The sequence below is a fragment of the Mustela nivalis genome (assembly GCF_964662115.1).
Source record: "Mustela nivalis genome assembly, chromosome: 5".
In the NCBI taxonomy this organism is placed as follows: Eukaryota; Metazoa; Chordata; class Mammalia; order Carnivora; family Mustelidae; genus Mustela; species Mustela nivalis.
The window spans coordinates 49,043,203-49,055,256 of NC_139024.1; the positions used below are offsets into that span (position 1 = coordinate 49,043,203).

The 12,054-nt window shown below is 33.5% G+C and overlaps 1 protein-coding gene across 3 annotated transcripts in view; it reads left to right on the plus strand.

The window, feature by feature from the left end:
• Positions 1-12,054, plus strand: part of LCA5 (lebercilin LCA5) — a 58,586-nt gene that overhangs the window by 7,893 nt on the left and 38,639 nt on the right. For all 3 annotated transcript variants that reach the window (XM_082729630.1, XM_082729629.1, XM_082729631.1), the window contains exons 2-3: positions 6,380-6,713; positions 11,428-11,957. In XM_082729630.1, the coding sequence (XP_082585756.1) occupies positions 6,521-6,713; positions 11,428-11,957 (723 nt within the window). In that variant the 5' untranslated portion in view covers positions 6,380-6,520. The remainder of the gene's footprint in view (positions 1-6,379; positions 6,714-11,427; positions 11,958-12,054) is intronic.

The window sequence follows — 12,054 nt, forward strand, 5'->3', positions numbered from 1 at the left end:
TCATCATTGAATATACTGTTAGCTGTGGGTTTGACATATATTGCCTTAATTATGTTGTAGTATGTTTTCTGTCAGCCCACTTTGTTGACAGTTTCGCTCAGTAGATGGATTGAATGGATTTTGAATTTTGTCACATGTTTTTTCTGCATCTAATGAGATGATCATGTGATTTTTATCCCTCTGTTATGTGGTGTGTCATGTTCATGGTTTGTAGTTGAACTGTTCTGGTGTTCCTGCAGTAAATCCCACTTAATGGTACTGAATTATTCTTTTAGTGTATTATTGAATGTAGTTTGCTAATATTTTGTTGACATTTTGCATCTATGTTCATTAGGTATATCGGCTTATAGTTTTCTTTTTTGGTATTATCTTTGCTTTTAGTATCAACATAATGCTGACCTTGTAGAATGTATCTGGAAGCTTTCCCTCCTCTTCTATTTTTGAAATAGTTTGAAGAAAACAACTATTCTTTACTTTTGTTTTGTTTTTATTTAAATTCCAGTTAGTTAACATACAGTGTAATATTAGTTTAGTTGTATAGTATAGTGATTCAGCACTTCCATACAACACCTAGTGCTTAATCACAACAGGTACACTTCTTAGTCCCCATCACCTGTTTAACCCATTCCCCCACCCACCTCTCCTCTGGTAACCATTAGTTTGTTCTCTATAGTTAAGAGTTTATTTCTTGGTTTGCCTCTCTTTTTTCCCCCTAAGCTCTTTTGTTTTGTTTCTGAAATTCCACATTTGAGTGAAATCATATGATATTTGTCTTTATCTGACTTATTTTGTTTAGTATAATACTCTCTTGTTCCAGTCACACCATGGCAAATGCCAAGACTTCTCTTTTATAGCTGAGTAATATTACATTATACACACCCCCCCAACACATCTTTTCCCGTTCATCAGTCAGTGAATATTTGGGCTGTTTCCATAGTTTGGCTATAGTAGATAATGCAGCTATAAATAATCAGGGTAAAAAATAATTAGTTTTTTTTTTTTTTTTTTGGTATTCTTTGGTAAATACCTAGTAGTACAATGGCTGGATCATAAGGTAGATTTTTTTGTTTTTCATTTTTTGTTTTGAGAGAGAGTGGGGATAGGGAAGAGTGGAGGGAGAGGGGGAGAGAGAATTTTAAGCAGGCTCCAGTGTCTTAATACAGAGCCCAACGTAGGGCTCAGCCTCATTACCCTGAGATCATGACCTGTGCCAAAATCAAGAGTTAGACACTTAACTGACTAAGTCATCCAGGTGCTCCAGGTAGTTCTATTTTTAACTTTTTGGGGAATGTCCATAGTGTTTTCCACAGTGGCCGTACCAGTTTGCAGTCCCACTAGTAGAGCAAGAGTGTTCCCTTTTTTCTACAACCTCACCAACACCTGTTGTTTCTTGTGCTTTTGATTTTAGCCATTCTGACAGGTGTGAGGTGACATCTCATTGTAGTTTTGATTTTTATTTCTCCTAATGATCAGTGATATTGAGCATTTTTTCATGTGTCTGTTGGCCATCTATATATCTTTGGAAAAATGTTGAGAATAGGTGTTCTTTAAATGTTTGGTAGAATTCACCTGTGAATTTATCTGATCCCAGATTTTTGTTCTTGGGAGTTTTGTGAGTACCAATTCAATTTCTTACTAATAATCAAGTGTTTAGGGTACTGTCTGTGGATGAGACATCACAGCACATTTCTGAAAGAGGAAAAGAGTAATGATAGATGAAACACATTGAAACAGAGAAAGCTGTGTCTGAAAACATTCAGGAGGAAGCTACAGCAAAGAAAGATTCAGTTATATCTAAAAGAATCTCAGAACATCTTAGAATTTGAAAAGTCAGGGAGAAAGGATAATTGAAAATGGGAAGGAAGAATAGTTGAAAAACTGTGTAATAGTTATGCTTCCTTTCCTACCCAGTCCCATATACAGTGACTCAGTGTAATAGTCCCTGCCTTTCACCATTCCCTTTCTTTGCTGTCAAAAAATACAGAAGCAATTTCTTAAGAAAATCAAAATAAAGACAACCCTAAAAGAGAAATAGAGTTGCCATGGTGGATATTTGTATCTGAAGATTGTCCCTTGTAATTCTAGCTTTTTAGGATCCCCCTGGAAAATGGCTGATTCTCTGCTATTCATCCTAAAGCAAAGTGTGCATGTCAGGAAGCCTTATTTATAAATACCTGTTTTCCATTTATTCTTTTTCTTTCTTTTTCCTTTTTAAAATATCAATGGACAACCAAAAATTACCTTCAAAGAAATAAAACCATATATAAATAAGAAAAACTATCACCGTGTGAGACGGAGGTCCTAGATCAGGAGATTGTGTTCTCAGAGGAATGAAAATATATTCCATCAGTAAATCAGGAACAGGATAGTTATTTAAAAAACCAGAACGAGAAAGAATTCTTGGGAATTAAGGTGTTTGCAAAAAGTAAATAAAAACACAACAATCCTGGATAGTTAAAAGATAAGTTGAGTGAAAATAGAAATACCGAGAGAACAGTTTGTTATTTAGCCAGTAGAAATCTCAAAAAGAATAAATAGGAAAGCCAGTTATCAGAAAAATAACATAAACATTTCTAGTGCTTAAAGGTACTTGTTTCAATATTAAAAGGAAGAGGGAGGTAAAGGGGCAACACAATCAGTGAAAAAAGACTTGGACCTATGCATGTTGTGGGATTGCAGTATAAGAGGAGGGAAAAGCCTAAAAACTCCTAGGAAGGAAAAGAAAAGATAACCTATAAGGGAATGAGAATCAGATGAGCATAACTAGAGTGTAAACTCCTTAATGGCAGGGATTTTTGAGGTTGTTGTTTTCATTACGGCTGCATTGTGAGAGCTTAGAAGAAGTACATGTTGGATAAAAGAGAGAGTATAACATCTTCCAAGAACCTCTGAGGGTTTAGAAGTAGTGGAGTAGTGTCTGTAAAGTTCTGAGAGAAAATAACTTAGATGGCAGAACTTACAAAAACTACCAGATTGGAGGGCAAAATAAAGACCTTCTCAGGCATATAAAGACTCAGAACATTTTTCTCAACCTATTTACCCTTTTTTTTTGGTAATTTAATTTTATTTTTTCAGTGTTCCAAGATTCTTTGTTTATACACCACACCCAGTGCTCCATGCAATACTTGTCCTCCTTAATATCCACCACCAGGCTCACCATCCCGCCATCCCCTCCTCTCCAAAACCCTCAGTTTGTTTCTCGGAGTCCACAGTCTCGCATGTCAGCCTACTTACCCTTTCTGTAGAAGTTACTTGAGAATATAGACTAGAAAAGTGATGATCAAAACTAATAAAGATGATGTCATGAGCTGTTAGAAATGGTGGATTATCCCAGAAGTACTACAAAAATGATTCCAGAATGACAGTGGTACCACAGGGCTACAGAATAATTGATTTAAATTAGAATTGGAAATAATTGATCTCCAAGAAAAATGTTTTTAAGAGGAGGAAAGAAGTGGAATTCAGGCTACAGATAGAATGACTACCAAGCTAGGTAAATATTAGTGATATAGGAAGGTTGTTTTTTCTTTTCAATAAGAAAAAAGGACTATTAGGAATCTGAAGGGAAAAAACTTCCAAACAAGTCATTACATGTTGCAGCCGTTTAAAAATGAGTCACAAGTTAAATCCTCATCTTACGTAGTCTTAAGTTGCTAATTCAAGAAATAGCATAAGCATAAAAGTATAAGCCACTAAAATAGCTATCCCAGGGAGAGGGACCTGAATAATGGGGCAGTGGATGGTTCCTTTTTTTTTTTTTTTTTAATAAACTGTATGCATATATTTGAGGCATGGATGGGGAAGGGTGAATGTTGGTGCATAGAAGATGAATGGCAGGTAATGTTTTGTGAGGTATATCTTTTGCAGTGAAAGGTTAGGTGGCACCACTGATTAAGATGGGACAGGTCATAGGGAGCTCCTTCTGCTATAGGCATATAAACAAATAATCCTCATTTATACCATATGATCAGCTTTTAATTATATTGTAATTAAAACTGAGTCTTTGACAAGGAATATCAATCAATTTACTGAGCATCTTGTATGTTTGAATTGTAAATGTAATTGATTTTTACTGAGTGCTTATGGGTCATAGTTCTTGAATTAACCTAGTTAACTGTTCCAGCAGTTCTCCAAGGGAATTACTATTACTATTCCCTTTAAAAATGAGATCATTGAGATTCAGAGAGCCAAACACCATTATGTATAGCTTTTAAAACTTAAGTTAATAAAATTCAACAAAATTAAAAATTAGTCACATTTGCCACATTTCAGGTGCTCAGGTGCTCATATGTGGCCAATTTCCATACCAGATAGCACAGATTATAAAACATTTCCCTTTTTTTTTTTTTTTTTTTTGCCATGATGCAGTCGAAGTTTATGTAAATAAGGACACTATGTGAAGGAAAATACAGAAACCTTGAAATCAGTGCTTATTCTTTACTTGGGGACAGAGTTTCAGAACACTGGGCTGTAGATCTCGTCATAAGCTGCTTTCATAAAAGTTCTCCTTTGAGTGCAGCAGGCACTGACGCCCCATGACAAAACATTTCCATTCTTGCTGAAAGTTTTATTGGGCAGCCTTGCCCTACAGAACCCCTCCCCCTTTTTTTTTACATTAAGTGTTTAGTTTATCCTTTTACTTTTTAAAAACATGAAACGTATATACAAGTTTGTAATTTTTTTTTGATAAATGGTAATATACTATACATGCTTTGTCCATATTTTTCCCATAATATTTTGTGGAGATTGCTCCAGACTGCAGAAAGTAAACAGAGGTAGTGCTCATAGTAGCTTCATAGTACAGTACTTCATTATGTGGTTATATTATGTCGCCAGTACCTTATTTATGGTCCTTCTAATTGTTTTAGTTCTCTACCACTATGCAGTGAACATTAGTACCACTGCCTTGTCTGCATATCTTTTTACATATAGTACTAGAACCACTATACTTGAAATATTAATTTTGTCAATGGGACTTTTTTCCCTGAATATTAAATATAATTATTCCAATTAAAAAGGTAATCCAGTTTTATTTTATTATAAAATAAAAATTTATAAAGAGAGGAAAAAAATCATCTAAAATTCTTGTGGGCCAGACACTATTTTGGTGTATATGTATCTCGCACTTCACAAATTTTTTTCAGTTTCTGAGGAACGAATGAATACTCAGTATTTTCAGTATTTTCTTTCAATGAATATGTATAGTGGAGACCATATTGTATTCAGCAGTTTGAATTTTGTCTTTACTATAAACATTTCCTCTAGTAACAAACTTTTTTTGTTTCTAATAATAGCATGGTATTATGCTGTATTGATTTTTACAATATTCTTAATTATTCTGCAGTTGTTAGACATTTATGTTGCTTCCCTTTTTTAAAAAAATTGTACTGTAGGGGCACCTGGGTGGCACAGTTGGTTGCAAGCTCTCTCTTTCTGAAATAAATAAATAAATCTTTAAAAAAGTTGTACTCTATAACCATTTGTACGTAATTTTTCCTCTACTTTTAGGATACTTTTCTTGTTATTTTAGGCATAGAATTACGGGATCAAAGATTAAAAGTGCAATTAAAGTTTTAATATATCTTGCCAACTTTTTTTCCAAAAATCTTGTGGATCTTTTCTTGATAGGCATTCTAGCAGCATTGAGTGTTATATTGAAAAAACTTAGGTAATTGGTAAGTTTAAAAATGGTATCTGAAGTTGAATTTTTATGTGCCTATCATTTGTATTGCCCACTGTGGGTCTTAATATGTAATTACCCATTTAACTTTTGGCTTCATATTTTTTCGTATGGGATGGTATGAGTTATTTACATATGTAAAGGATGGTAACCATCTTTTTGACATGTTGCAAATGTTTTTCATTTGATTAATTTTTTAGGTGTTTTAATTTGATTAATTTTTTTTTCCCATACTTTAGTTTTACACTTTTATGTAGGTTGGTTTTTGTTGTTGCTATTCCTGTTAGGCTTGCCTTAACCACCACTGCCCTCCCAGAAAAAAAAAAATGGTGATTTGGTCATTATACATCTGTAAAAAATAAGCATTTGTTTTTATTATAAATCTTAAGAGTCAGGGGAGTCAAATTCAGTTAACTTATTCGAAGAGTTATATGTTAGGTATTTTACATGTTCTCTGTCTAAGCTCCAACATTCTGTCTGTTCCCCCAATACTATAAATAACAATGTGAAAAATATAGGTGAATCGAATTATAGCTTCTTTTAGAAATTATAAATAGTATACTATTTGTTTTTAGTATCTTTCATTGTAAATAACTATAAAACCTATTTCACGAAATATAATGAGTTTCCTTTCCTCTTCCTTAATTGTAGGGGCAAAAGTGTATCTTCTCTTTGCTAATGTTCTAATCTTTACTACAGATACCTGGAGAAAACAAAGTGCAGACATGAATAGTATCACCAGGATCTGAAGACTCTAAAACTGCTATTCAGTCTGGTCATGGAGTTTTTTGGAGAAAGGAATCTGTGAAATTATGTGAATAGAGACTATTTTACAAAGCCATGGGGGAAAGAGAAAGAAGTCCAGATAATGATCAAGAAAGTAAGGCAGGAAAACACCGTTACTCTTCATCTGATTTTGAAACTACCCCACAGTCTTCTGGCCGGTCTTCGCTGGTCAATTCTTCTTCACCCACAAGTATTAAGGGAAAAAATCCTAAAAGACAAACTTCAGATAGCCAAGTGCATCATCAAGGTAAGCCTTCTTTAAGAGTCCGGTGGACCTTGAAGACTCATTTTAAGTGTTTAGGAAAGTTGTATGAATGAAATTTCCATTGCTATATATATATTGATATACACATGGAAATGGGCTGATCGTCATTTTGAATAAGATGTATTTTTGTATATAGTTGTTATTTATTTAGTTGTTGTATATATAGTGATATATATTGTTGTTGCCTGTGGTGCTGTGTATTATCCTTTGTTATAATTAAAATCATACTATATACAGAAGAAGGAACTATTAATAAAACTTCTTATTTTGTTTTCTTCTTTCTAAATGAATGTCTTTGAGGTACTGTAAAGGCAAAAAAAAAAAAAAAAGTCAGCAAATGTTTATTCCTTTTTAAATCTTTACCTCTAAAAAGCAGCAAAAGACATTGCTAAAAGGTAGTTAAGGGACATTTTTATAAAACTACTTCCTCTAGGATACACAGTGCTTACTGCAAAAGCTCAAATTAAATCTAGAAATGGAATTTGGGACTTGGGACTACCACTTGGTTTTCTGTAAAATTATGTTATAATGGAAACAAGATTAATTATTAGAAATGATTTGTTTTATTAAAATTTTCCTAGTTTGGATCTACATATTAATACATATTTGACAAGGCAGTGTTCTAGAAATCTCCTCTTCATCTTAATGAATTTTGGGTCAAAAAGCCCCAGATGTACTTAGTAACAAAATATCTAAGGACCACTGTAGAAAAATACACCATAGAAAATTAAGCTAAGGTAAATGAGGTAATTACAGTATACATCGATGAATGCAGCACTAGGTTAGAATGCTTATATAGAGGTTTTTTAAAAAAGACTTTATTTATTTATTTGACACAGAGGGAGAGAGAGAGAGAGAAAGAGAGAACACAAGCAGGGGGAGTGAGAGAGGGAGAAGCAGACTTCCTGTTGAGCAGGGAGCCTGATGTGGGGCTTGATTCCAAGAGCCTGGGATCAGGGCCTGAGCCGAAGGCAGACACTTAATAACTGAGCCACTCAGGCATCCTGCTTATATAGAGTTTAGATTGCAAGGCAGGGAGGGGTAAAATTGGAAGCCGAAAAGGAAAACGGGACCTTGAAACCTATAATAATATATTGGCTCTCTTTTTCAGGAAATAATTGGCTATTGAACAGATTTAAGCAGAGGTATAATTAAATTTGCCTTTATAAATTTTTACTTTGCAAAGTAATATTTGCTTTAAAAAAATCTGCAAAGAATGTGTTACTTTTGAAAGCAGCCCTTTCGTGGACCCCTGATCTAACTTCCCAGAGATGTCCTCTGTTCTTATAACAATTGGGTGCTTTTTCTTTTTCTTTCTTTTGCCTATACAGTGCTCAGGGTTTTTGGTCTTTTGCTCCAAATCTGGCTCAGTGAGAGCCTCTTGTTTTGATTTTGTGGTTGAATGCATGATCTGATACTAAACTTTTGCTATCTAATTAAGAAAAAACAGACCGTAGGGTTGAACCTTAGAAAATGCTTTCTTGTTCCTAAGAAATAATGTACATATTTGAGGAATTATTGGTATTATTGGTAGGAGTACTTTAATTTTTCACCACTTCCCCAGAAGCAGTTTAGGAGGCCACCTAATTAAGGAGTCAGAAATTCTTAAACCTTACATTATTAAAGAAAATAATTGAGAAAAAGCTTTGAAAAACATTTCCAACATCACCCAGAAAATTTCAGTTATTAATCTTCAATCTGACTTGTTTTGTATTCTGAATTAAAATCTGTGGTAATTTGTCTACCTTTAGATCAATCAACAGGACCATACCAGCTATAGTTAAACACTTTAGTGTTTTCTTAAACACTGAATTAGTTTCTTGTTAGCCTGGCAACCACCAGTGTACAGTAAACTAAGGACAGAACAAATATTATTAAAGTAGCATCTTAAACACTTAAATTCGTGTATTTGCATGTTTGATACCATATTCTTTCTTTTTAATTTTCAGCATATTAAATATTGTAAAAATAAAATTGTTGCTTTATCAAAAATTATATGCACAATAAAATTTAATAGTTTCATTTATACATGTTTATGTATTACATGTTATGTATTTATTATATTTCATGTTTTGTCAGTAGTATAAGCATCTTAAGTCTTTTATAGATACATAATTCATCTTTACTATTTGTTTTTTAAAGGAGTCATATTTTATTTTTATCACCCAAAGGTAGAAACAAAGCAGTATTTTTTCACCCTCTTTTTCATAGTGACTTAACAAGAATTAGATGAAGAGTGATACACATGATAGTCAGTCATCTTTTCTTACTCTTACTAGTACTGTATTTCATCTTGATAGTTTTAAAAATGAAAATAAAAAAGTAAATGGCAGCTAGGAAATCTTTTTGAGTTCAGGTTAAGTGTACTTTTTATGATCAGTTTGTAGTCATGCTAATAGAATATGCTAAAAATAAATGTTCAGATTTTTAGGATGTGAAAAATTTGGTTTTGGAAGCCCTTCCTGTCTGACTGAACAATCGAAGTAAGGTATTAGTGGGAAATTCTATCCTGATTCTTATATAGGCTTTAACTTTTCAAATAAAATACGTTTCTATTTGTATTTTATAATTTTGTAATTTGTAATTTTGTTTGCTGAGAAATATAATTTTATACATAAAAATCAGAGATTTGGAATAATTAACATTTGTCTTTATGTATAATCATTTATATGTGTAAAGTTTCTGTCATTCCAAGACTTGAATACATATTCTCTAAAAGTATATGGATACCAAAACTGTTAACTCAGTATGTTGGGAAGGAAAGAAAATTGAAATGATGGATGCCCCAATTTAAAATTGGAGCAGTGCCGTCCAGGGGAAATATAATGCAAGTCACAAACACAAGCCACACATGTAATTTTATATTGTCTGATAACCACGTTAAAAAAAGAAAAATAGGGGCGCCTGGGTGGCTCAGTGGGTTAAGGCCTCTGCCTTCGGCTCAGGTCATGGTCCCAGGGTCCTGGGATCGGGGCCCACATCAGGCTCTCTACTCTACAAGGAGCCTGCTTCCCTCTCTCTCTCTGCCTGCCTCTATGCCTACTTGTGATCTCTCTCTCTGTCGAATAAATAAATAAAATCTTAAAAAAAAAAAAAGAAAAATAGGTATAATTAATTTTAATAGTATATTTTATTTGATCCAAAATATTCAAAATATTATCTTCTTAAAATGTAGTTAATATAAAACACTGTGTTTAAAACATTATGCATTTTTTTGAACAAGTGTTTGAAATTCAGTATGTATTTCAGTTATGGCATATCTCAGTTTGGATTGTCCACATTTCGAATCTCTCAAGCCACATGTGGCTAGTGACTACTACTATTATTGGAAAGTGTAGTTCAAAGTTGTAGGCTTTTCCCCATTTCTTAGTATTACCGCTTCCTTTTGTGTATTCAAATAATTATAGAACTGAAATCCCAAATCAGTACACAGTCAAAACACATTCTTTAGAGTTGTCCATTTTTTAAATGAACTTTTGTAATGTAAACTGTAAATATTACCTGTTACTCTTTACTTGTTTACATAATGGAATCAAGGTATCCACAGCTGGAGGGAGGATAAGGAAGGGTTGGATTTTCTAGTTTTTCTTTTTTTCCCCCCTCTGGAATGCATTTCCTTCTTGGAAAAAAAAGCAGTCACCTTGGAGATTAAAGTTCATTATTCTCAACTGTGGCAGACTTCCAGATGTCTCTTTTTAAAGGGCAGGTGCTTTGTGTATTGGGGCCTAAGTTTAATGAACTTTTAGTAAAAATAATGGCATTCCACAGTCTTGTGAAATGTTGTTATTTAAATGTACAATTTAAAGATTTCATATGCCTATATTTTTTAGGGTGTAGGTTTTTGTTTTTATCTTGTTCTCAAATTTCTTCAAATGTTTTTGATTTGAACCTCCCACAAAAAGCCCCTGAGTAAGCATTTGAACTAATGCAGTAACATCTGTACTGCTAAAAGCGTTTTTCATTTTCAGTCACTGATAAATGGGATTAAGTTCTTATTACTGACAGAGAATATGTGTGGAGAACTTCCTGTTTTACATGCATTCTTTGTTTAATCCTCACACAACCTAGTTATATAGGTGGTGGTATGCTCATTATATGGGTGGGGAAAATAGACCTGGAAAGGTTTAGCTGAATTGCCCAAGGAGTTATTAAGTGGTAAATCAAAGTCCCAAACCCAGATCTTATCGCTGTACAGTGTGGTATTGTCTTGTTTCCCTAAATAAAGAAAAAGAGTTCTAATTAATTTAGAGAAAACATACGTTTCACATTCCAAATTATAATCCCAAATATCTTGGCATAAATTACTTGAATATCACAGTATTTTTCCAGTGTTTATTATTACACCGCATGCTAATGCTTGTGCTTGAATTCTGGCTTGCTGTCTTATCTATAAGGTTAAAAATGGTAAAGCCTGATGCTGTTATTTTTTAAAGCAATGTAAAAATAATTTCCTATAAACCATTAGGGTATCATTTTGATAAGTCAGAATGTTCCTAACCTTTCTTAAGAAAAGATTCTGGACCTGTCTTAATAAAAACATACTGAGACCTCTAAATAAAACCTGATACTTAAATATTGTAGGATCATTTTTTAAGGAAGAAACTAAAGAATGTTATAGATTCATTTATATTAGAATTAATAAGTAATATTACATTAGTACAGCTTTCACTTTACATCCTTACTGTTTCTTTTTTAGCCCCTAGGAAGCCAAGCCCTAAGGGTCCACCAAACAGAAAGGGAGTCCGAGTGGGATTTCGCTCCCAGAGCCTCAATAGGGAGCCACTCCGGAAAGATACTGATCTTGTTACAAAACGGGTTCTTTCTGCAAGACTGCTAAAAATCAATGAATTGCAGAATGAAGTAACTGAACTCCAGGTCAAGTTAGCTGAGCTGCTAAAAGAAAATAAGGCTTTGAAAAGGCTTCAGTACAGACAGGAGAAAGCCCTGAATAAGTTTGAAGATACAGAAAATGAAATCTCACAACTTATTGCTCGTCATAACAATGAGATTACAGCACTCAAAGAACGCTTAAGAAAATCTCAAGAGAAAGAACGGGCAACTGAAAAAAGGGTGAAAGATACAGAAGGTGAACTATTTAGGACAAAATTTTCCTTACAGAAACTGAAAAAGATCTCTGAAGCTAGACACCTACCTGAGCGAGATGATTTGGCAAAGAAACTAGTTTCAGCAGAGTTAAAATTAGATGACACCGAGAGAAGAATTAAGGTAAAACTAATACAGCCTCTAATTGTACTGTTTTGTGTTGGTTTTTCATTGGGTATTTAATGTGCTCTGTTAAGTTTGCTTATTGTAGTTCAGTGTA